This window comes from Varanus komodoensis, unplaced genomic scaffold (genome assembly GCF_004798865.1).
Source record: "Varanus komodoensis strain SLA01 unplaced genomic scaffold, ASM479886v1 scaffold4, whole genome shotgun sequence".
Taxonomy (NCBI): domain Eukaryota; kingdom Metazoa; phylum Chordata; class Lepidosauria; order Squamata; family Varanidae; genus Varanus; species Varanus komodoensis.
In genome coordinates, this window is record NW_025335941.1 from 13,625,952 (window position 1) to 13,651,760 (window position 25,809).

General features: G+C 41.5%; 1 protein-coding gene across 5 annotated transcripts in view; it reads right to left on the minus strand.

Moving 5' to 3' along the window:
* The window catches only part of DOP1B (DOP1 leucine zipper like protein B), a 77,529-nt gene continuing 51,720 nt past the window's right edge, over window positions 1–25,809 (minus strand). For all 5 annotated transcript variants that reach the window (XM_044442425.1, XM_044442430.1, XM_044442427.1 and 2 more), the window contains 7 exons: window positions 25,633–25,694; window positions 25,270–25,398; window positions 21,644–21,780; window positions 19,956–20,011; window positions 13,207–13,362; window positions 10,627–10,756; window positions 1–4,382 (listed from right to left, as the gene is read on the minus strand). In XM_044442425.1, coding sequence (XP_044298360.1) covers window positions 4,125–4,382; window positions 10,627–10,756; window positions 13,207–13,362; window positions 19,956–20,011; window positions 21,644–21,780; window positions 25,270–25,398; window positions 25,633–25,694 — 928 coding nt within the window. In that variant the 3' untranslated portion in view covers window positions 1–4,124. The remainder of the gene's footprint in view (window positions 4,383–10,626; window positions 10,757–13,206; window positions 13,363–19,955; window positions 20,012–21,643; window positions 21,781–25,269; window positions 25,399–25,632; window positions 25,695–25,809) is intronic.

Sequence of the window (25,809 nt, forward strand, 5' to 3'; positions counted from 1 at the left end):
TATTCTCAGTTTCTTTTTATTGTACTAAAGTGGTAGCAATTCAATCTGAAATTTTAAAGCAGCAGTATCCATTAAAAGTAACAATCAAATTTGTATTGCCATTTTAAAACCATTACTTAAAAAACAAAAGTGTTACTAAGCCAAATCAAACCTTATTTCCCCAGACTAGGTTATATTTTTTTATATTTTGGAAGCAAACATTAACTAGTTAATATTCTTCTGCAGTTATTATGCAGCTTTAAGCCATGTACAGCAAGTCTTAATAGCCCAGAGGATATAAGTACAATTCCCATACACAAAACTCACAACCACTTGAGATAAAATGCAAAAGAATAAATAACCTCAGAAACAAAGATGTGATGTTTTTTGTAAAGCTGAATGGGGATCTAAAGTATGTGCTAAAGAATTATCTTGAGACATCAAGCCACAGTATGACCTGCTTTGCACGTAGGGCTTGTAGTTGAACCACCATTTGGAATATGCCTACTGTGCGGCTTGTCTTGTCATACAACTGCAGACCACCATGGTGTCTACTCACTGCAGCTTGCATATTCACAATGGCAGCTGGTGTGCATTGCTAACCGCCCCCTATTAACATATGCTGGCTTGTTTTGATGTGCAGACAAGCCCCTTGTCTGATGAAGAGGTTGCTCTAATTTGGTGGTTTAAAAAAGTCTTAGTATATGCTGGTTAATTTAATGTACAGGATAGTTTCAAAGGAGATTGGACGCTAGATGGGAAGCAAGTAGAAGAAAAGTTGAAGAAAACTTAATTGAGGGTGTCCTCTTGAATGCAGTGGTAGTTGCATACACAATGCCTGGGTTCACATGACATGGCAAGCAACCCAGAGCACAGATTTTGTTCACATTTACCAGTCAGATGATCACATAGTTGCCCAGGCAGCACAGTTGCTGCTTCCTCACACCCTAGTCTTCACCATGCATCCTGGAGCCCCAATAAATAGAATCCTCATCTTTTCCTATTTTTGCCTATGGACTACAGCAGCCTTCTTCTGATTGTTCTACTGTGGTTCTGAGGTGGGTTCCCCATCTCCCTCCTGAATGTACCTGCATGTCTGCAGCACTTCCTAACCACCACAGCATCCATGGAGATGTTTATTAAAAGAAAAAAAAATTGCCACGATTTCTCATTTCTCCCTCTGTATTTTTGCACTGTTTCCATTTCCAAAAGTAAACAGGGAAATGGACTTATCAGCCAATGGGAATTGAGTGAGCAATGACACATCTGTTGCTAGGTTGTTGGGAGCACTAGAGATCAAAGGCTAGAAGTGGTCACTTCCACAGTGCTCTTGTCAAGGGACTCTATGGTGTTTCTATACCAACAATGGTAAAATGGAGATCCTGGGTCCAGAAAGCCGTGAAGCATGGAAACCTTAGAACATGCTGTTGATATTCTCCGTGGTTTCAAAAAACAAACCCTACCATGCAGGTACTCCAGAGCTGGGCCCAGACAACACAAGATACCCATGATAAGATTTCTCCATGGTTTCTCATGTTGTGCAAACCCATTTAACACAAATCTCCTCTGCAGGTTAAAATGGGCTCCTGGAGTTAATTGCATGGTGAAATATCTGATATTCAGGAGCACTAGCAGAAAAGAGCAATGAAGAGCAAAGGAGGTACTTGGAGTCATACTTGGAGGTATTTCTGTCATAACAAATGGAATTGCAAATGAAGATTATATAGTTTCCCTGAGTGTTACCAACATTTGCTTACATTTTGAAAATGTTTCTAATTCCAGATGGTAAATTGGGCAGAATTTTATGATTTATAATGGATACATCTTTATTCCTGTAATTAATATTTACTTCTTTATACCTGTATGAAATATTTTACATTCAGAAGAGATTACACATTCAATTTCACATTCATAATAAAAAAAATAGAGCACAATCCAGTGGAGTTGTAAGTAAGCCTTTGAACTTGGAGGATTATAGGCTTCCTAAGCTGGGTGGGAGAAGTGTAGAAGCAATTTCTACCCTGTGTTCCTCCCACCCTGCACGTCAGTTGGATGGCTCATTTTGGCAGTCTCGTTGTGGTGCTTCAGACTGGGAGGGAAGGAGGATGAAGCACCTCCAGGATGTGTTGTGCTCCAGTCTCCTCTCCTCTCCCACAACACCCTTCATTAACCCTTCCCAGTGGGCACTCTTAAAACCTCAGAGAAGCAGCCCATGTGGTACTTTCTGTGGATTCCCAGCTCCAAGGTTGGAGCTCTTTTCTAACTTCAAATCTCAAGAATCCTATGGGAACAATAAGACTGCTCCGCTAGTTTATGAGTTAGATTGCATCAGTTAACAAATATATTAACAAGTGAATAATGATTCATTTTAGATCTTTAACATAATTACAACAGAGCATGTAATGTATGTTTAGGATTTCATCAGTATCAAAATGCTAACATAAAACCCATCACTAATCTGTAGATAAGAATACACAGGTAGCTTTCTATATAAAATGTTGAAATAGGTCTGTCTACATTGCCAGACTTTTGCACCGTAGAGCAGCTACTGGTGGAAACTAAGGAAAAGAGTGACACAGGTGAAATTAAAAACAAAAACAATTCTTGGCATTACATAATTAAATCCAAGTTTGTTGCAAGAATATTGCACAAAAGATCAAACCCCAACCTAGCCAAACTTAAGCACTAAAATTTCCAATGATTTCATTGATGAAATTTGAATAGATTCCTAACTTTTACATTGAAATAAATAGTAATTAAAAATGTTCAAGTTTAGCTGAATTTTGTCCATTCTGGGGTTTTGTTTTCTTATTTTGGAAGTGAAGGTGCTAGATCTACCACAAGTAGTCAGTATTTGGAGGTGGGGAGAAAGAGAAAAAGCAGACCTGTTAATGAAATAGAATTCTTTACATGAACATACAAAAATAGCCAAGTATAATATCCACTAAATTTAAAGAACAGGCTAACATTTTTTAAATATATAGATTTGTTTTTTCAACATTTATTTTCCATTTGTAGCCATTGGCATAGCACCCATACAACTAACACCTCCCCGTTTCCCTGATTTTACTCGTGCGTTACCAATACTGTGCTGTAAACAAGGCGCTGGAACCAAGAGCCTCTCCATCCTCCAATTAATTCACAATATAAAGAGTTGTCTCCAATCTTATGCAACACTGAGTAAACATCCAAATCTGCTCAGATGTTTAAGCACAGAATTGTAAACTATTTTCTTAGGAAATGAAGTATTTAAAATGCAGCATAGCAATATATGTGTGTGTATATATATATAATACATATGTGCGTAAAGACACACACACACACAAAGAGAGCTTTCAAGAATTGTACACACACCTTATGCACACATTCTTTAAAAATTCTCATAGCCCTATCAGAATTAAATTCCAATTCAACAATTGTAAAAGGCAATCATGATTTTAAAACTAGTCTAGAAAGCTTCCAAATAAAAAGTTTCCTTCTTAATGTTAGAAGATTTATTCTTCTACAGATCCTATGCAAATGTAAAAACTTAAAAAGCCCAATCCTAATGGATTCACCTAAAAGTAAATCCCTTTAAGTTGAGTGAGTGCTGCTTACTGGTAAGTATACTTATGCTCCAAGTCTTGGATTGTTAAAGTATTGTTAGAAAGGTGAAACATACATTTTATTAGAAGAATGCTTTATGGATTTTTGTACAACATACTACAAAGCTTACTATGAAGGACATGCTTACAGAAAGAACATGTAAAAAGACTTGCTCCATCAGCCAATTTGTTTGCTGCACGTGGAACATATTCTTGGGGAGTTCCCTTAAAAGTTTTACAAATCCAAAAGCCTCTTAAAAACAGACTTGTTCAGATACAGCAAATCAGTTGCCTTCATTATATAAACAGCTTAAGTATTTTGGGGGAAAAATAGTTCACTGAAGAAATATGCAAATTACACTAATTTGCCCCTGAAAAATATGTGGCAGCATTTTTCTAATCAAAAAAATAAAACCAGTGTAGAGTGCATTGGTAGGAAAAGTAAAAATGAGCTGAAATCTGTAAACGGTTTAGTATATTACCCTAGTAATTTACATCTTAATTAACCTGAAACTTGGTGATAACAAAAAGCCTCATACTATGAACTCTTTTTTAACAAGTCTAACTTTCCATATTTTCTATAAAATCACGTTCCACGCACTCCTCCAGTAGCTTCAAGGTCCTTGTGCTACTGCCAATGGGATAGTCCACTGCAGGAGACTCTGAGCTGTGTGTGTTGAGTGTCTTGTTGCTTTCTGTTTTAAAAGCACAGCTTAGTATACTGAAGAATGATATTAACTGTGTGATACTTGATATGGAACGAAGGTCCAAAAGAGGAAATCTATAGGTTTTTGTTTCTCTCTCATGGGTATTTTGTTCCTGCAAGAACACAGAAAATTCAAATTGTTAAAAATGTACACATTTTCAAGAAATTTTGAAAGTATACAATGTAAGTAGAAATTTGTACTGGATGCTCTCTTCATCTGAACACCACAATTTTTAACCTTATATAATTAGAATGCACAGTAAAACCTTGGTTTGCGAGCATAATTCGTTCTGGAAACATGCTTGTAATCCAAAGCACTTGTATATCAAAGCAAATTTCCTCATAAGAAATAATGGAAATGCAGATGATTCGTTCCACAACCCAAAAATATTCATATAAAAATGATCACAATACTGTAATATAATGCAAAATAATAAATACAAAATATAAAGAAAAATAAAACAAATTAACCTTTGAAAACCTTCGTGGCTGGTGTGAGGGAGACAAGAAAGAGGAGGGTAATTGTGCAGGACAACTTTCAGTATCACTAACAGAATCACTGCTATCTATTGGCTCAATGGAATATTTTTCTTTTCGTGCAACTTCAACAAGGAACCTATCCAATGACACTTGCTTTTGCCTCCTTTTGAGAATTTCACAGAAATGTGACATTGCATTGATGTTAAACAGATTCATCGCTCACACTGCTACAGCCTTATTTGGGTGGTGCTTTTCTATAAAATTTTACACATCTCCCTAATCTCATTTGAAGTGAGGGATTCCTCCACCTTTTTTTCCTCCTCCTCTGTAGATGAGATCTCCATAACCTCTTGCATCTGTTTTACCTTTCAGTATCTCCCTCTGGGAGAGGGGGATACTGAAAGGTAAAGCAGATGCAAGATTCTAACCTTGTAGTACAACACACCATGTACTCCTCCCACACAAGCCTTGAAGTCCACAGTTAAGACCTGACATGATTTTTAAACAGATCTTCACAATAAAACACCAAATATACACCAAATCATTGGAACAGTTAAGTAGAACCTGATTTAAGTTAGTCAAAGTCAGTGTACAGCACTAAACAACCCAAGACTCTAATAAAACAACCCCTTCAGAATGAGTGTATGCCTTGCAGTAACCAACAAGGAAATGTTTTCAGCTTAAAGCTGCTTCCAGTGCAATCCTATGCATGTTTAGACAGGAAAACAGTTCTGTAATTCCCATCATACCCTCCATTCCTGGAGGGATGCTGGTAGTTATAGGACTACAGCGAGTGAGAGACAAGAACCATTGGCTCAGTTGTGATCATGAGATGTTTGGCGCAGAGATAGAGAAAGAGCACAAGTGTGAGCAAGCCAGCCATTGGCTTAGTTGTGATCATGTGAAAATCGGTGTTATGTACTACTCATATTGCAAGACATCACTCATTTATCAAGTTAAAATTTATTAGAAAAGTTTGCTCGTCTTACGGAACACTTGCAGAACAAGTTACTCACAATCCAAGGTTTTATTGTATTTCCCCCCAGTAAAGTCCAAGAATGCAGCTTCAGTTCAGTGTACATGGCCAAGCGGTATTACCTCCTTCTTGCCAGTTCCATTATTACTGCCAAGGCAGACATGTATGGCTGAGCTGGGTCATCCTATGCAACTACCAAGGGATAATGCCAGCTTTTTCCCAGTTTACACAACTGGTAGTGTTCGGAAAGGTCTCCTGCATCACTCCAAATGCTTCACTGTCATTTTGCAAAAGTGCTTGAACAGCCCTGTATTTTTCTTAACATGGCAAACATGAGAAGTGTTTCTTGTTCTTCCACAAAAATCTCCTGCCATTTATTTTAATCTAATCAAGCCAAGGCACCTCACTTTAGATTTGAGGATATTTAGGAAGAAACAATACCACCTGTGTTAAAGATGATATACTGTTTCTTGAATACAATGATGAAATATGGATGCAGATTATAAACAAACCCAAGTGCTCACACTTCCATTATCTATGGCTATTCCGGTTCTCTGAACAGGCCAGGGGATGTCCTGTAGGGCTTCTAAAGCTGCCTGCTTGAGCAACATGTCAATTCCTCTCCCCCAGCTGAGAACAAAAGAGAATGCCTCTTGCAATGGATTTTATAAGGTTTCTCTCTACTACTATTTCAGAGTTTGCTCAGTATATACCCAGGCTCTAACTCCTGTTCATGCAGTGGGGAAGCCAATTCAGTAGGTCATAATGTTTCATTCTCACAGCAAAAGCAGCCTTTATCTACAGGATGATTGGTGAAAGCAGTTTCAATCATCCTGTGAAACTGAATTATTTCCAGTTTCTTTCTAACCAGTTGTTAATATCAAGTTCACAGCCGTAAAGCCTGAGCATGGCGATAAGAAGCTATCCTGGCTTTTGGATACCAGGAAACTTCACTACACTGGCAGAACCTATACAATACACCATTTGAGAACACTTCTCCTTTGAACACTTTTCTTTGAAAGATATATACAGTGGTACCTTGGTTCACAAATGCTTCTGTTTGCAAACAAATTGGTTTGCAAACAGGAAGTTTGGCAAAATTTTGCCTCCGCGAACTCTGCATTGGGTGATGACCACGATAGCGGCCATCTTCCACTTGCTCGGGCTGCAGCAGAAGCTCAAGATGATGCTGTGCCGCCCGCCGAAAGGGAGAGCATGATGCGAGGGGGAGCTGTGAGGGTGTGCTCGCCTTGGCTGAGGCCTTCTTGGCTCCTCGCTGCTGCACCACTTTCGAGCAGGAGGAAGGTTCCCTCGCAGGCGCTCGCCTGTCTCCGGGAGGGGGAGCAGGAGGCTAGAGAGGCGGGCATGGGATGGCTTCCCCGGCCGGGAGAGGGCCACAAGGAGGGAGGTATGGGCTGCTTCCTGCAGCCCAAGGTGAGGGACGGAGCCACCTCCCACCTCTCCCTGCCTCTCTCGCCGGCGGCAGCAGCTTGCCCTAAGAAGGCTGCGGCAGAGGTGCGGGAGCCGTGGCCCTGCTCCGGCTCTGCCTCGGCCCATCCGCCCCTGGGCTCAGTGAGGGAGCTGCGGCTTGGCCCGCAGCCTGGGGACATGGCTCATTTTTGTGGTTTTAAAAAAATTACATATCTATTTTAAAATTTTATATGCCATCCTTTATGTATAACATAAAGTTATGGTTCAGAACAGAATAACCTTATTTACATTAAACCTTATGGAGAAATTTGACTCAATTCGCGACCAATTTGGTTCACAACCAGAATTGTGGAACGAATTAAGTTTGAGAACTGAGGTACCACTGTACTTGTCCTGCTTTTTAAACCAAGCATGGTGGTTCTGTGCGCAAAAGACTCAAAAGAACCCATTTAATGCAGTAGCCTCCATACTCTAAAAGAACATGCTGCTGAAATTAAGACATGCACCAAGAGTGTAAGCTTTAGGTGGATGCTAAAACCATTTCTTTTCATCCAAGAAAAGATGTTCAGCTTAGGTTTTGTTGGTAAAGTATGCTGCTGTTACTCTTCTAGATGTGGGTATGCTGAACAGCTGGGAGAGGTCATCAGGAGGTTTGGACTGCAGAGTCATCAGTATGCTCTCATTTTCAACTAACCCAGGTGAGGCAGTGGCTGTCCTGAACCGGTGCCAGTCCAAGGTAATGGGCTGGATGAGGGCCAATAAACGAAAGCTCAATCTAGGTAAGACGGAGGTCCTGTTGGTGGGTGATTCGAGCTCCTGGGTAGGTGACTTGGGCCCTGCCCTGGACGGGGTTGCACTCCCTCCAAAGGACAGGGTCCGCAGCTTGGGAGTGCTCCTCGACCTGGAGCTGTCCTTGGAAGCCCAAGTGACAGCGGTGGCGAGGAACGCTTTCCTTCAGCTTTGGCTAATCCATCAGCTGCGTCCCTACCTGGAGGAGGATTGCCTAGCGCCTGTAACACACACATTGGTTACTTCCCGGTTGGATTTCTGTAATGTGCTTTATGTCGGGCTGCCCTTGAAGACAGCCCAGATACTTCAGATGGTACAAAATAGAGCTGCCAGGATGCTGTCGGGGACTGGGCATTATTCTCATATAACCCTAGTCCTCTATCAGCTCCACTGGCTTCCCATCAAAGTCTGGGCTCAATTCAAGGTGCTGGTGATTATCTATAAAGCCCTAAACAGTTTGGGACCAGGATACCTAAAGGAACGACTTTTTCCCTATATGCCCTCCCACCCTCTGAAATCGGCAGCAGAAGCCCTCCTCTGGGAACCATCTGTGAAAGAAGTTAGGAGACAGAGTACCTGGAGGAGGGCTTTCTCTGCGGTGGCGCCCCATCTATGGAATGTACTCCCCAGAGAGGTCTATTCTATGTTTTTCGGCACCAAGACCTTTTTATTTAATCAATATTTTAATACGTATTAATAGTAATTGTATTTTACTGTTTGTATTTTATTAATTACAGCCAGCATGGAATAGTCAATTTATTTATTTTATTCTGATTTATGTTGTAAGCCGTCCAGAGACACAAGTAATGGATGGCATACAAATTTTATAAATAAATAAATATTTGTACTGAACTTACATTATGGATGAAGGAAGCAGTAGAGAGCAGCCTCCCGGGACACTTAACACCCCCATGATTTTCTTGTATCCCACCAATTCTGTTGTGCAAGCAATGGATTCCACTGATTTTGTTGCACAAGTAGGACACACTGCTTGCTCAACAAGAAATGAATGCTTCCTAGAGCAAGTCCAGAAACTTATTTCTGTTTGGTCTTCAGAAGAAAGTGCTAAATCTTCATTCTACAAGACACTTGTTTGGGATGGAATTGGCAAGGCTAAGGGAAATCAGTAGAGGTATAAGTTCCCTGTTGGGTATTGCCCACTCTCACACAGGCAGACCTCCTCCTCCTCCTAAAAGCAAACAAAGCTTAGACATCTTATTGGGGCTGTTTGCATGTAACAGTGGGAAACAGTTGTTTAATTAACCTACACAGCATGTATCAGGCCAGTCAGTTGTTATGTGAACCATATAGGTTAAACATGGGTTACACAACCCAAAGTTAACCTAATTACTAATTGTAGGTTAACTGTGCCTTGTTTGACCCATGATTAACCTATATTTCTTGGATATCACTTGGCAACCCTTGATCCAGGCTTGAATAGTGAAAATAGTAATGGAACATGCCCAATCTATGTTGTGGCAAATTGTGGATTAACCTTGGCTACATGGGTCTCCTAATGCATTACCCATTTGTCGTCGTTGTTGTTAATTGCATTTATATACCACCCCAATAGCCCAGAGGGCTCTCTGGGTGGTTTACAAACACATTAAAACCCCACCAATCCTAAAATAAATTGGCTACACCATGACTGAGTATAAAATAACATGGTTAAAATGAAATAAATAAACCATTAAATTTAACTTTAAAATATTGGTTAAATAAAAAGGTCTTGACCTGGTACCAAAAAGCATATAATGATAGTGCCAGGCGGACCTCTCTAGGGAGCACATTCCATAGTCGGGGCGCCACCGTAGAGAAAGCTGTACCTGTACCTTGTTTTATGCTGAACATAAGTAGTGGCACATTCCGTTCCCTTGTGAACACACAGCAGTGAAACTAAACACTGAAGAGGAAATCTCTGCATGCCACTATAAACCACTTCTCTCTCTTCTTGAATTCATCTATGTGTTGTGCCTGATTATATAACATGTGCCAGACCACTGTCCTGAATGTCTTTCATATGCATTCCCCAAAGAAAGATCAAGCAACAAAGAAACAGAAGAGTGTTTCTGAGGACTGGGGTTGCCAAATCTTAGGACATACAGTCTTCTTGGTGAACAGAAAGGCTGCACATATTCCTGTGTGTGCTCAGCAGCATACAGATTAGTCTGAGGCACATAAGTTTGCTGCAGCTAAGCAGGCCTGGTCAATGCCTGAATTCCATCATGGAAGAAGAAGAGCAGGATAGAAACGTAATACATCAAATCAAATCTGGGCTTAGATCATCTAAACAAGGCATTGTCCAATGATGCCAAGGCATGGCCCATCTAGACCACAAATGTCTACCCCAGATCACATACCATCTCACCCTGGCCCCTCACTGGAGAAAAAAGCTTCTAAAAAAGCTTCTCAGCAGCTGCTAATCAGTGCCAAGAAAGCAAGCCTTTCTCAGAGCCAGGCAAGGAACATGCCTGCTTCCACATCTGATCTGCATGGGTAATTTGCAAAGGTGGGGCTAGGGAAAATATGTGCATGCATAGTTGAAAGAAGTGTAATTGTGTGTGCATGTCTGTGTGAATGTGGGGTGGGCACACCTGCTGCTGGTTTCATCTGTCCCCACCTCTCTAAACAAGCCACAACATTGTTAACACTGTGAAAAATATATGACATTTAGTGTTTACCTGACATCTCAGCTTAAGTAAATCCATTATTCTTACAATATGTGGTTTGCATTCCTGGTGATTTTCCATTAGATCTGAGGTCACATTGTAAGCCTGCATATCTACTTCTGGAACAAATGCCCATCTGTACCTGAAAACAGAGGCATGTTGAGGTAAGAAATGCAACACTGTCTTGAAAACCTTGGTCAATATAGACAGAGAAAAGGAAACACTAATATCTATTTGTTCTGAGTTGTTTAATACAAAGAGATCAAGTAGCTGACCATTATGAAGTCAAGCACCTATGCATCATCGGCTCCCCTCCCCATTATATTAATTTAATATTGTGAGAAGCAGAAAATTACTGTGACTAACAGACTAGAACAGGCTATAGATCACTTAGTGATTAATATGATTATTGTGACTAACGGACTAGAACAGTTGAGGCTATAGATCACTTAGTGAGACGTGGCATTAAACTTTTGAACTTAGAATCCAAAGTATGGCTGCGTAATTAGCTAATGCATATTAATGATACCTCCTAGTATGACTCAGAAGGTTATTAGCATGAACATAGAACACCTGAGCAGGAGGGGGAACATACCAAGGAGTAGTATGATGAAGGCAGGCGGAGAAGATTGTGAACTCTTAGTACCCCAGCCAATGGGAGAAAGGAGGCAGGGACTTTGCACGAGAAGCAGGGAATAGAAGACTGTGCAAACTGCTCCTCCAGTGCACTGCCTTCGGGGTGAATGCCTGGTCTGGCCAGAACATATTAAACTGTTGCTGCTTAGTACTCTGTGTCTCGTCTGTTAAGGGAAACTTTGTTCCCCACAATATAAAGAACATAAGCTACACAATTCTATTTCCTCCAACGCTGTGCTTGTCACTTGGAGAGAAATTTTAGACAAAGTATCTGAAGCCCCTGATAACTGACCAGAATGCTGGGAGTTGAAGTCCTGAAAAATCTAGAGATCAACTTTCTACCCACTCTTGCCCTGTGGCTTTATGCAGAACATTTATGTTGGCTCTTTAGTTTCCAAGCTAGAAGCTCTGTTATACCACGTTGACTAGCATTTCTAGTCTCTGAACATATTGAACAAAATGAGAAACTAGTTTGGACTCCAGTGGCTGTTTTGGTATAGTAATCCTTCTCTATTTGTAGGAAATTGTCAATAAAGCTATGCTAGTTCACCACTGCAGCCACTTTATACAAGACGAAGTTTGTTCTAGGAAACTAATTCTGTGAAGGAAAATGTGGGAATTTTCCATACAGCTCTGTGTATGTAATATGTGTAGCTATTTTGCCCCACAAACTTATTGGGAAGGGGTACGCAGCTAGGTACCTTTTCCGATGTTCTAGAATGCAAATCCCATTGGCCCCAGCCAGCATGGCCATCCATCAATGATCGCAGAAGCAGTGATCCAAACCATCTGGAAGGCCTCTGGTGACCTATCCCTGCAAAGCAATTCCTGCCCTCTATATGTTCATCATACATGAGCAAACAAGCAGATACAATAGAGAACATCTCTATTGCCATGCTGCATGCCTTTTAATGTTTAAATAACAGATTCCCTGATCAAATATGGCCACTAAAAGGAAATGCACCAAAAAGCAGTCACAGTGGAGACATAAAAGAAGCACCACAATGCAGAGATGGTTGTTGGGTAGGTGACTGCCCAGCTCCCAACTTTCTGAAATGTAGTCCATGAGCAAAATTGCCACCCTCCACTCCCACTGCTTCCTCCCCTAAGCCTGAACCAAGGAATGTTCATGGTCTTTCAGAATGCAATAAGCTAATAGTAATAAGGGTATGAGCTGATACACATAATGTTCAGTTCTCTGCTGAAAATTCTAAACAGTAGCAAGATCAAATGAAAGGCTCCAATTCAATACTGATGGCAATGTAGAATAAAGCACACACAGACATGTAGATTATTTTCAGTTAGTAAGGGGCAAAACCATATACAAATAACAGAAAAAATGAAGACCAAACGGCACCAGTAGCCTCCCCATTTCCTTATACAAACCCAGGCCCTTTACAAACAATCTAGTAGGCTGGATATCTTTCTTGGCTTCCAGAAGGGGTTAAGTGAAATGAAAAGCTCTCGCTGTAGCCCAGCTGAAATCAGTCAGTGTTAACCTGGCAAGAATTCAGCTCTGACCTTGAGGGTCTGGAGACTAAAACAGCAAGAGATAATGCATGTATTTTAGGGAGTGCATGCAGGCAATAATGAGGTGTAGCCTCATTCCAGGCAGCTAAATCTTAACCAGAAAATGGATGTCTTGATAATCACTAAAAATGAAAATCCACTCAAATGGAAGAAGCAGCAAAAACACATCAAACTAATAAACTTAAGAAGAGCTAGAGCTGAAGAAAACAAATCCATGCAGCAGAAAGATAAAAAAATTCTGAAAAAAACAAGTGCTGAAGTGGTAACGATGCCCAAGTAAAGAAGAAAACAGCCTGGGTCAGTTGTACATACTGAGTGACTCCACTTTAGAAGGGCCTCAAGAATCACTGGAACAAAGTGATGTGAAAGAGTTTCATCAGTTGTTTTCCTTTCTCAAAATTCAAGAACATCAATTAGCACACTTACATTTGAAATAACTGCATCTTGTCAGGTGGAAAGGAAAGTGCGGTGTCCAAGAACTTACAAGCTGATAAATACAAATTCAGTTCATTCTGCTGAATGTCACCAAACAATGGATCATTGTCATCTGATGATTTCTGTTTGTTTATTTTGCTGCTGTTTCTGTAACATTCATAAAAACAGAAACCAAGTATTGAAAAGCAAACCTAGTGAACTGTAATTTTATTTCTGATATTTTAGAAATGTGAACATTGAAAATAGGACAAACTACAAACTATATACAATACCTCATGGAATTCTGAAATACAGGTAGGTCTGTCTCTGAAGCACTACTGGAGAAAAGCAGCTGAGAGGTGATTTTAAAGGTGAAAAAAAGTGAATTGGCAAAGGGCTAAGGATCCATTCAAAGTCTCAAGACACCATAGCCATTGTTGAAGGTTCATTCCATGTATTTGGGTGTAACCTGTAGCTTGCATCAAAGACTTCGAGCAGTGTTCCTAACATGGTGCTCTCCAGATGTATTAGCACACAACTTCCATCATTCCCAACCAGCATGGCTGACTGGAAAAGGCTGACTTGGAGCCAACAGATATTACAAATGATACTGCCAAGTTAAATGAGCTACATTTGGCAAAGCTGTGTGAGGCAGACAATTCCCCCCAGCACCAGAAACAGGGCTTTTGTCACCAGCCTATTAACTGAGAACACCTGCCTTGATTTTCTCTTATGTAAGTAAATGGTTTGCATGCACTCCTATTGTTATGTGCCATCAAATCATCTCAAACTTAAGGTGACCATATGAATGAATGCCATCCAAAATGTCCTGTGCTTCACAGCCCTGCACTGCTCTTGTAAACATTCACTCTTATAGGAAAGAGTAATACTGCACTTGGCCTGCGACTTCAGATCTGCTCCTGTTACTAACAATATTCCTTAAAAGATGTGAATTTCTGATTATGCAAAATTTGACCTTCTCAGTTCATCAAATACTCTGTCCTATCCAACAAAGAAGAATTATTCTACTCCATATATGTTGCTTTTCAATATTATTACAACTTTCAGTCAACAATCTGAATTATAATTGTGGTATTAATATTTTGTCTACACCTTTTTTCCTTTCTACAAATTTCAGTTGATCGAGCCTAAGAATATGGACAAGACACTCACAGTGATGCAGCTGACCATATCCCTTATTTATCTTTGCCCATCTTGACTTGTTGGGACTATTCAGAGTGGTTTGCTGGGAGGATCCAGGGACTGGTTAGTATATATTTATATTAGCAAGTAGTATCAGCTGCTTTTAAAGCAGCAATTATGTGACCATTCCTGAAAAGGCCTGCTGAATCCAGATATTTATGGCAACTACCATCTAGGTAACCCTTTCTGGTTAAATTGCTTGAGAAGATGATTGTAACACAGCTGCAAAGGCTCTTGGATGATGGGGACCCATTCCAGTCTACATTCAAGCACAGATTTGGAACAGACTCAGTCCTGGTCATCTTTACTAGGAAAATGACTGGGGAGAACCTGCTGCTTCTACTTGATCTTTCAGGAGATCAAGCAGGTAGCCTTGTGAACCCATTCCATGAGGCTGAAATAGGATGCACTCCATGGTGATATTGGAAGAGATACTGCAGTCATTCTGTTCTTACCTGTGAAGTCAGTTTCAGGGAGTGATACTGGGGGATTGTGACTAAGCCCCTTGGTTATTATGCTATGAGGTACTATCAGTGCTTTATAACTTCTGTGATAGGCATAGTCAGGGGATTTGGGATGATGTGTCACCAGTATGCCAAGGACACTCAGCTGTGTTTTCCTGTTATAGCTGAATCAGGTGTGGCCATGCATGAATTGGCCCAATGCCTAGATGCAGTTGTGAGCTGGATGAAGGCCAACCAACAGATGACTACAATAGCAAAATGAGTCATCACAGAGCTCGTATCATGGAAAGAAACTTCAAACAATTTCCAATACAATTCTGTATTCACACAGTCAGCTGCTAGTCATCAAGTGCTGAGTTGCCAAATGAGAAATAACCTCCAGCTGAGGTAATGGGCTGGATGAGGGCCAAGAAACTGAAGCTCAATCCAGGTAAGAGGGAGGTCCTGTGGGTAGGTGATTCGAGTTTCTGGGTAAATGACCTGGGCCCTACCCTGGATGGGGTTGCACTCCCTCTAAAGGACAGGTTCTGCAGCTTAGGAGGGCTCCTTGTCCCTGGAAGCCCAGGTGATGGGGGTGGCAAGGAATGCTTTCCTTCAGCTCTGGCTGATCCATCAGCTATGTCCTTACCTGGAGGAGAACTGCCTGGCAACAGTGACACATGCACTGGTTACCTCCTGCTTGGACTACTGTAATGTGCTCTACATGGGGCTGCCCTTGAAGATGGTCCAGATACTTCAGAAGGTGCAAAACTGAATTGCCAGGGACTGGGCGTTATTCTCACATAACTCCAGTCCTCTATCAGCTCCACTGGCTTCCCACTGAAGTCTTGGTTCAATTCAAGGTGCTGGTTATTACCTATAAAGCCCTAAATGGCTTGGGACCAGAATACCTGCCTTTTTCCCTACATGCCCTCCCGCCCCCTAAGATTGGCAGCAGAGGCCCTCCTCCAGGAACCCTCTTTGAAAGAGGTCAGGAGACAGAATACTCAGAGGAAAGCTTTCTCTGTGGTGGCGCCCCAACTATGGAATGTGCTCCCTAGAGAGGTCTGCCTGGTTCCCTCATTATATGCTTTTTGGCATCAGGTCAAGACCTTTTTATTTGACTAATATTTTAAAGTTAATTAATTTTAATTGTATATTCATTTAATTAATTTTAATCATGTTATTTTATACTCAGCCATGGTGTAGCCAATTGTTAGGACTGGATATCGTATTTGGGGTTTTAATGTCTATAACCACCTAGAGAGCCCTCTGGGCTATTGGGGCGGTATATATAATGCAATCAATTAATAAATGTATAAATATAAAATAAATAAAATTAAGTACATGTATATGTAAACCAGCACACTGTCTTATCTATCCTGATCCTTTTAAATGAATGAATTGATATCCTCCTTTATTTGTGCAAAACTAAGGTGAAATCTTAGTGCAATCTGCGAAACATAAGAAAACTATTATCAGTATTGTTTACTCTCACTGGCAGTAACTCTCCAGCATGATGTCTTCCATCATCAGCTGCTTCCAAATGCAGATATTAGGATATTAGGGCCTGAAACTGGGACCTTCTGTATGCATTGCATATACTGTGACCTAAGATTCACTCCCAAAGCAGGGGAACCTATAAAACTGGTCATACAGTTGACAATAGCTACCATCACCTTATCGAATGTCTCATCAAGATTGTTCATCTAATTTGACTCTGATTATTATTAATATTACATTACATTTCTATACCACCCATAGCTGAACCTCTCTGGCTGGTTCACAACGTTTAAGTCACCCATCCATATTTCAATCAGGGCTGACCCTGCACAGCTTCCAAGAATAGGCAGGCACTTTGTTGTTGTTGTTAGTCGTGAAGTTGTGTCCAACCCATCGCAACCCCATGGACAACATTCCTCCAGGCCTTCCTGTCCTCCACCAGCCCCCAGAGTCCACTCAAGCTCACACCAACTGCTTCAGTGACTCCATCTAGCCACCCCATTCTCTGCCGTCCCCTTCTTCTTTTGCCATCTGTTGTTCCCAGCATTAGACTCTTCTCCAGGGAGTCCTTCCTTCTCATTAGGTGGTCAAAGTATTTGAGTTTCATCTTCAGTATCTGGCCTTCTACAGAGCAGTCAGGGTTGATCTCCTCTAGGACTGACTGGTTTGATCGCCTTGCTGTCCAAGGGACTCGCAGGAGTCTCCTCCAGCACCACAATTCAAAGGCCTCAATCCTTTGGCGCTCAGCCTTCCTTATGGTCCAGCTTTCACAGCCATACACTGCAACTGGGAAAACCATAGCCTTGACTATACGCACTTTTGTTGGCAGGGTGATGTCTCTGCTTTTTAGTATGCTGTCTAGATTTGCCATAGCTTTCCTCCCCAGGAGCAAGCATCTTTTAATTTCTTGGCTGCAGTCCCCATCTGCGGTGATCTTGGAGCCCAGGAAAATAAAATCTGTCACTACCTCCATTTCTTCACCATCTATTTGCCAGGAAGTCAGAGGGCCAGATGCCATGATCTTAGTTTTCTTAATGTTGAGTTTCAAGCCAACTTTTGCACTCTCCTCCTTCACCCACATCAAGAGGCTCTTTAGTTCCTCTTCACTTTCTGCCATGAGAGTGGTATCATCTGCATATCTGAGGATGTTATTTTTCCCAGCAATCTTGATTCCAATTGGTGATTCATCTAGGCCCGCCTTTCTCATGATGTGCTCTGCATGTAAGTTAAATAGGCAGGGCGACAGTATACAGCCTTGCCAAACTCCTTTCTCTATTTTGAACCAATCAGTGGTTCCGTACCCAGTTCTCACTGTTGCTTCTTGACCTGCATATAGGTTTCTCAAGAGACAAATAAGATGGTCTGGTACTCCCATCTCTTTAAGAACTTGCCACAGTTTGTTGTGATCCACACAATCAAAGGCTTTAGCATAGTCAATGAAGCAGAAGTAGATGTTTTTCTGGAACTCCCTAGCTTTCTCCATGATCCAGCGTATGTTGCAATTTGATCTCTAGTTCCTCTCCCTCTTCGAAATCCTGCCTGTACTTCTGGTAGTTCTCAGTCCACATAGTGCTGGAGCCTAGCTTGTAGAATTTTGAGCATAACTTTGCTAGCATGTGAAATAAGTGCAATGGTGCAGTAGTCTGAACATTCTTTGGCATTGCCCTTCTTTGGAATTGGAATGTAAACTGACCTTTTCCAATCCTGTGGCCACTGTTGAGTTTCCCAAATTTGCTGGCATATTGAGTGTAGCACTTTTACTGCATCTTCTTTTAAGATTTTGAGTAGCTCAGCTGGAATACTGTCATCTCCACTAGCTTTGTTGTTGCTCAGACTTCCTAAGGCCCACCTGACTTCACATTCCAGGATGTCTGGCTCAAGGTCAGTAACCACCCCATTGCGGTTATCAGGGATGTTAAGCTCTTTCTTGTATAGTTCCTCTGTGTAATCTTGCCGCCTCTTCTTAATCTCTTCTGCCTCTGTTAGGTCCCTGCCATTTTGGTCCTTTATCATGCCCATCTTTGCATGAAATGTTCCCTTCATACCTCCAATTTTCTTGAAGAGATCTCTGGTCCTCCCTATTCTATTGTTTTCTTCTATTTCTTTGCACTGTTCATTTAAGAAGGCATTCTTATCTCTTCTAACTATTCTCTGGAATTCTGCATTCAATTGGGTATATCTTTCTCTTTCCCCCTTGCCTTTCTCTTCCCTTCTTTCCTCAGCTATTTGTAAAGCTTCCTCGGACACCCATTTTGCTTTCTTGCATTTCTTTTTCTTTGGGATGGTTGTAGTTGCTACCTCTTGTACAATGTTGCGAACCTCCGTCCAATGTTCTTCAGGCACTCTGTCTATCAGATCTAATTCCTTAAATCTATTTGTCACCTCTATTGTATATTCATCAGGAATATGATTTAGGTCATACCTAGTGGCCTAGTGCTTTTCCCTACTTTCTTCAATTTAAGCCTAAATTTTGCAACGAGAAGCTCATGATCTGAGCCACAGTCAGCTCCTGGCCTAGTTTTTACTGACTGTATAGAGCTTCTCCATCTTTGGCTGCAGAGAACATAGTCAATCTGATTTCTGTGTTGACCGTCTGGTGATGTCCATGTGTACAGTCGTCTCTTGGGTTGTTGGAAAAGAGTGTTTGCTATGACCATTGTATTCTCTTGACAAAATTCTACCACCCTGTGCCCTGCTTCATTTTGCTCTCCAAGGCCAAACTTGCCTGTTATTCCGGTTATCTTTTGGCTTCCTGCTTTAGCATTCCAATCCCCCATGATGATAAGGACATCATTTTTGGGTGTTAATTCTAGAAGGTGTTGTAGGCCTTCATAGAATCGGTCAACTTCAGCCTCTTCAGCACCAGTGGTTGGAGCAAAGACTTGGACTACTATGATGTTGAATGGTTTGCTGGATTTGAACTGAGATCATTCTGTCATTTTGGAGATTGTATCCCAGTGCTGCTTTTCCTACTCTTTTATTGACTATGAAGGCTACTCCATTTCTTCTGAGGGATTCTTGCCTGCAGTAATATACCTGATGGTCATCTGAATTAAATTCACCCATTCCTGTCCATTTTAGTTCACTGATTCCTAAGAAGTCGATGTTCAGTCTTGTCATCTCTTGTTTGACCACATCCAGCTTGCCTTGATTCATGGATCTTACATTCCAGGTTCCTATGGAGTATAGATCTTTACAGCATCAGACTCTCCTTTCACCACCAGATACATCTGCAACTGAGTGTCCTTTCGGCTTTGACCCAGTCGCTTCATTCTTTCTGGCGCTACTAGTACTAGCCCTCCACTCTTCCCCAGTAGCATATTGGACACCTTCCGACCTGAGGGGCTCATCTTCCGGCGTCATATCTTTTTGCCTTTTGGTACTGTCCATGGGGTTTTCATGGCAAGGGTACTGGAGTGGGTTGCCATTTCCTTCTCCAGTGGATCACATTTTGTCAGAGCTCTCTGCTATGACCTGTCCGTCTTGGGTGGCCCTGCACGGCATAGCTCATAGCTTCATTGGGCTACGCAAGCCCCTTTGCCACGACAAGGCAGTGATCCATGAAGGAGCAATTTGAAAGCTTATGTTATGTACAGTTAAAAAAATCCTTACTTTGCTGGTTCTTCTTCCTCAGCTAAATCATCCTCAAGTTGTATAAATGTTTGAATCTAGGTGGTAGAAGAAATAGATGGTAACAAACAGAAAAGGCATTAGTGTATGCAGTTCAGAAACAAATTAAGCTTTAAAGTTATTATGAATGCAGGAACTGTGCATCTTCATGTATTTAAGGAAAAAAATCACAAGGCTCTACTGTCAATCCCATTCTATCAAACAGTATGTTTCAGCGCAAAAGAAGTCTATTTCTGTTTAAGAACATAAGAAAAGCCATGCTGGATGAGACAAAAGGTCCATCTAGTCCAGTGCTCCATACACATGATGGCAAACTAGTTGCCCAAAGGATCCCTGAAGCAGGATGGGTTCAAGATGTCCCACAGCCCAAGTTCCTCAGCAACTGGTTCATGCAGGCATGCCACCACTGGTAAAGGAAGTAACCCATACCAAGCAAGGCTAGTAGCCTCTGATAGCCTCCCCACTCATGAATCTGTTCAATCCCTTTTTAAAGCCTTCTTGACTGGCAGTCACTACCATTTCCCATAGCAGCAAATTCTATAAATGTAAAGAAATACTTTATTTCATCTGTCCTAAGTCTCCCACCAATCAGCTTCATGGTATTACCCTGTGTTTCAGTGTTATGAGAAAGGGAAAAATGTCTCCCTCCCTGCTCTTTCCATATCATGTCTCCTCTTACTTGCCTTCTTTTCCTAAGCTGAACAGTCAGCTGTGTAGCTACTTCTCGTAGGGAACCGTGATAATTTTTGCTGCCCTTCTCTGTACTTTTTGTAACTCAATGTCCCTTTTTAGCACTTCTGATTTCTATTGTGAGGGGGTGTCACATGGAGGTGGGTAGATACCTGTTCTCCCTGCAGAGGAAGGCAGTACGCATTCCAAAGGAGCCAAGCTCAAGGAACCAAGGTTCACTTTGGATGCCGGGAAGTACTTCCTGACAGTTAGGACCCCTAAGGTATGGAATGGGCTTCCATGGGAGGTAGTTGAAGCCCCATTGGTGAGGGTGTTCAAGGACAGACTAGACTTACACATGGTAGGTATGTCATGAGTGCAGCCGGCTGGAGCTGGGGGTCAGACTAGATGGCCCAGGAGACCCCTTCTGACTCGCTCAGTTGCTATTCTGTTCCTAATTATGCCTAGCATGGAGTCTGCTTTCTTCACAGCATCTGGGCACTAGGCCAACCTTTTCATCAAGCTGTTCACCACCACCCCAAGATCCTTTTCTTGTTCAGCCACTGCTAGTTCAGATCCCATTAGTTCCCAGATCCCATATTTGAAATTGGGACGTTTTTGCCCCAACATGCATTACTCTACATTTGCTTATATTGAACTGCATTTGCCATTTTAATGCCAGTTCTCTCAGCTTGAAGAGATTCCTTTGGAGCGCTTTACAATCCCTTTAAGCTTTTCAGGGTGGTTAAAATTAATGTCATCAACATGACACCTCACTACTCACTCCTAATTCCAGATCATTTATAGGCTGAAAAGCATTGGTTCTAATACAGAACCTTGTGGGGCTGCACTGGTGACCTCTCTCCTTTGGGAGAAATTGCAATTTATTCCCACCCTCTGTCTTTAAGTAGTCAGTGATCCATAAGAGGACCCTCCCCATTTATTCTCTGACTGTTTAGTTTGCTCAGGAGCCTTTGGTGAGGAGCCTAATGATTACTTACCAGTTCTGTCACCATGATTGGCCATAATGAAGTGAGATGCTGAGGGGAAATTCTGAGTAACAAAACCCTGAAGAACAGAAACATCTGTGCTGCTACTAGGGATGTCTGTCGAACACGCAGGGTGTCAGTCAATCGCTCTAGAATAAAGTTGAGTAGATAAAAAAGTACACATGTATTGAAATGTAATAAACTAGAAGCACCAAATGCAATTGGCTTAGTCATACCATTGTGAATTGATCCAATCTCGCTGCAGTCATTACCCCAAATGCACAAGGGATGGAAGACAGGGACATGGATGCTCATTGCACTCTCAGTACATATGTTCTCCCCATCCATTCTCCAGACCTTTGCATAAGATGGTCTGAAGGAGCTTTCTACAGACATCAGGAACCCTGCTTGATGAGGCTTCCTGAAAACAGGGAAGCACTTAAACACACTCACCTGAAAGTGTGTAACTGTGCTAAGAGCAGGGTGCAGTGAGAATTATAGAAACAGAGCGAATCAGAAGGGGTCTCCCGGGCCATCTAGTCTGACCCCCGGCTCCAGCCAGCTCCGCTCACAACATGCCCACCATGTGCATGTCCAGCCTATCTTTGAACACCCTCACTGATGGCACCTCAATGACCTCCCATGGAGAAGGAGATGGGGCAGAACTAGTTTTAGCATCCCTGCTTTTAGCTCTCATGTGTTTAGGGAAAGACTTGAACAGGGCTCTGTTGTCATTATTGGAAAATACTTTTTGAATGACAATGCATTATTGTTCAAATAACAGTGAGTTGTCAGTTTTGGTGGAGCTTCCCCTTCATTATGGTAATTTTTTTTTTTAACTTCCTTCTGTTAACTCACTCTCTCTCTCTCTCTCTCTCTCTCTCTCTCTCTCTCTCTCTCTCTCATTCATGCCCCCCCACCCCCAGGTGGAGAGAGATAGCAATGGAGGATGGATATCTGAATTAGTAGCATTTTGCCATATATATAAAAAACACACCTCAGTGGATGGTAAAACTAAAAAGAAAGGAACACGAGAGCACCGTGGGAATCAAGAAGACTGGCTTCCAGTAAATGATCCAGCAGAAAAGAATGCAGATTGCTAGAGGACATGAGCAGGAGGGAGCTACTGCACTTGCATCCTGCTCTGGGAACAGAATGCTGACCTAGCCAGGGTTTTACTCATTTCAAGCATGACTCTTCTTATGTTCTTAAAATTGCCTTTCACTTAATCTTTTTCAGTGATAAACTGTCAGTTCATGGGAAAAGATGAAAATGCAAGAATATGTAAAACTGTGCAAGCGACAGTGTAACATGGGGCTTTTTCAGTCCTGGCGATGAGGATTAACTTTGGCAGATTCATTGTCAAAGCAGAAATACACACCCAGAAGGCCAAACCTCTTGCAAAATCAGCTGAGTAATGACCAGCGCCCTGTTGCATGCCATGATGAGGCATCATGATGAGGCTTTGTGTAAACCATGCTGAGGCTTTCGCAAAGGACAGCATACAAATATCTTAAATAAATAAATAAAACCAGCCAATCTGGCATGCATGATGAAGAGGTTTTCTCCTAACCACAGGGCTATAAAAGAGCCAGTATGGTGTAGTGGTTAAGAGCACGGGACTGGGAGTCAGACGATCTGGGTTCTAGTTCTCACTCAGCCATGGAACCAACTGGGTGACTTTGGGCCAGTTACAGACTCTCAGCCCAACCTACCTTACAGGGTTGATGTTGTGGGGATAAGATAGAGGAGGAGATGTAAGCTGCCTTGAGCCCTTTGTAGGGAAAATGGCAGGATATAAATAATAAATAAATAAATAAATGGAAAAAATGGATTTGACTCTGGACATGCCCTCAACTGAAGTAAGGCTCATAAAGTTACTGGACGTGGCAATGCAGACACCAACTGGAAAAAAGTTCTCTATCTCCAGTGTAAATAAAGCAAATTATGGGCGAACATTGACACTTCTGCTGCTGGAGGTAGATTAGAGTTGGAAGAAGAGGGATGGAATTACAAAGTGTAATATGTGCAAACAGTTGTATTTTTCTCAGGCTGTGCTATTGATCTAGCAAGATATCTGGAATACTCAGTGAAAGGATCCTTGGGTAAACAGAACAGTCTCTAGTTTAGCTCAGCCCATACTAACCAGCTTCGTATGAAATCCTCTTAGCCAGGGAAAGTACTGAAGAATGGAAAGAGGAAGGCAGGAATTCCACCACAATATTTGTTTTTGCTCTGTGCTAGCAGAGTACAAGTGCAGAGACAAAACAGAGCCTCTGCCTCTCCTCCCAGGTTCTAAGCTGGAAGGGGAAGGCAGACACCGAGCTCGTCTCTGCAGCTGCAGCTGCAGCGGAACTGGCAGGCTCAGTCAAAGCTAGCCAACATGCCTCAGCCTCCCACAGTCAGCTCAGAGGTGGAAGGAAGCAGAGGCATGTGTTTCCTTTTTTTATTTTTTATTTTTTTGGCTTGTACCCAGCAAGTACAGTCAGTGAAGCCTCCAGGACCAAGCTGGAGGGGAAGGGGCGTGAGTTGGTTTTGCTTTGTACAGATTCTGCAACCTCTGCTCAGCTCCAAGCAAGGGGATGGAGGGTTATAGCAGAGGGATTTCTGCTGACCTTACACATTGTTTCGGACAAGGAACAAGACACACCATGTGGGGGACAGGCAAGGTCTTGAGTAGCCACAAAGCCATTTGGCAACCAAAAAGAAACAAAATTTATGAGTCTGCGGCTACAGCTATCTGTCAGGGTAGGCAAACAACCATCATGGAATACGAATTTACATTCCTTAGTTCTGGGAAAGTCAGCTCTTGATAAAAGCTACCCTCATTCTTATGAGCAAAGGATTGCGTTGTCAGACTGAAACTACCACTTGACCCAGTTCACTGTGGTTTGGTGGCAATTACTTTAGCGAGCGTCTGGCTCTGTGAGCCTTCCTTTTTCACCCCATCTTGCATGTTCTAATCCCCTCCCTTTTGCAGCAAATTATTGCTTTTACATCTGGTTTAACAAAATATGCTTTACGGTTAAACAACCGGATACTGAATCAGGTGTAACTTGTAATTACTTATGCATTTTATTGATGCATTTTCTTTGGAAATGTTTGAATGGATGATTTTTTATGTTTTCATTTTAACTTTGTTATGTTAGCTTTATTTTATTGTTATTTTAGTGGAAATGTGTAATATAAATATAATTGCAATTATGGGCTGGAGAGCAAGCACAAACTAAAGATTTGCAACTTTAAAGCTGATGCAAATGTGGAAGTGCCCAAATCTTACTCTTTTACATCTAGCCTATAGTTCAGCACTACATTTGAACTGAGCCTATGTCTTTGTAAGTTTGTAAACATGAAGGCTGAATTATAACAGGCTGGTCCAGGAGCTGTTAGTCCAACAGGAAAATTAGCCACCAACACATATATACTGTATATGGATTCTGACAATTAAAAACAAAAACATAAAACAAAACAAACCTCTTGATCTGCCTGTGCACAACTCAGGACCCCAAACTTCTATCATCTTATGTTACAAGCTATTGGTTGTTTGCATCTCTGAACTATAAGTTATAAATTAATTTTAATAAGCTTTAAAATTGACATCATTGAACATAGGTAAGCAGTGCAAAGTTTACGCTCACCTTGTATTAAAGGAAGGTAGAGGTGATATTGATCAATTTCTCCACTGAAAATAGCAAAGGCTTGACGCTTTATCAACATTGCCTTCTGTTCATAACTTGGGAAAAGTTTTAAGGAACTGCTCTGCATATCTGTAATCAAGATAATAATTTGTAGTAATATTAACTTGCAATAATTTTTGAAACACAGTTGCTACATTGACAGGTTGCCTTGACAGGTTACTAAAGAAATAAAACAAGAACAGAAACATTACATATCAGTAGCCTAGGTGGAAAGAATTAGGAAACATGTTTAATTTCTTGTATTCATCCTGTTTATTCGCATTTTACTGAAACAGAAAAATATTGATGTGGGGAAATACTTACTCATCAAATCTTTAAACATAGTTTTCTCATGTGTAAGAAGATGATCAACAATGGCTCGCCAACTGAAAAAAAAAGACAAATCAGAATTAGTCTAATGTTAAGTATAAACCTTCCATCTTCATGAAAGTAGATGATAAACCCTTGTGAATAAATGCATATGGGAGAAGAGCCATATGC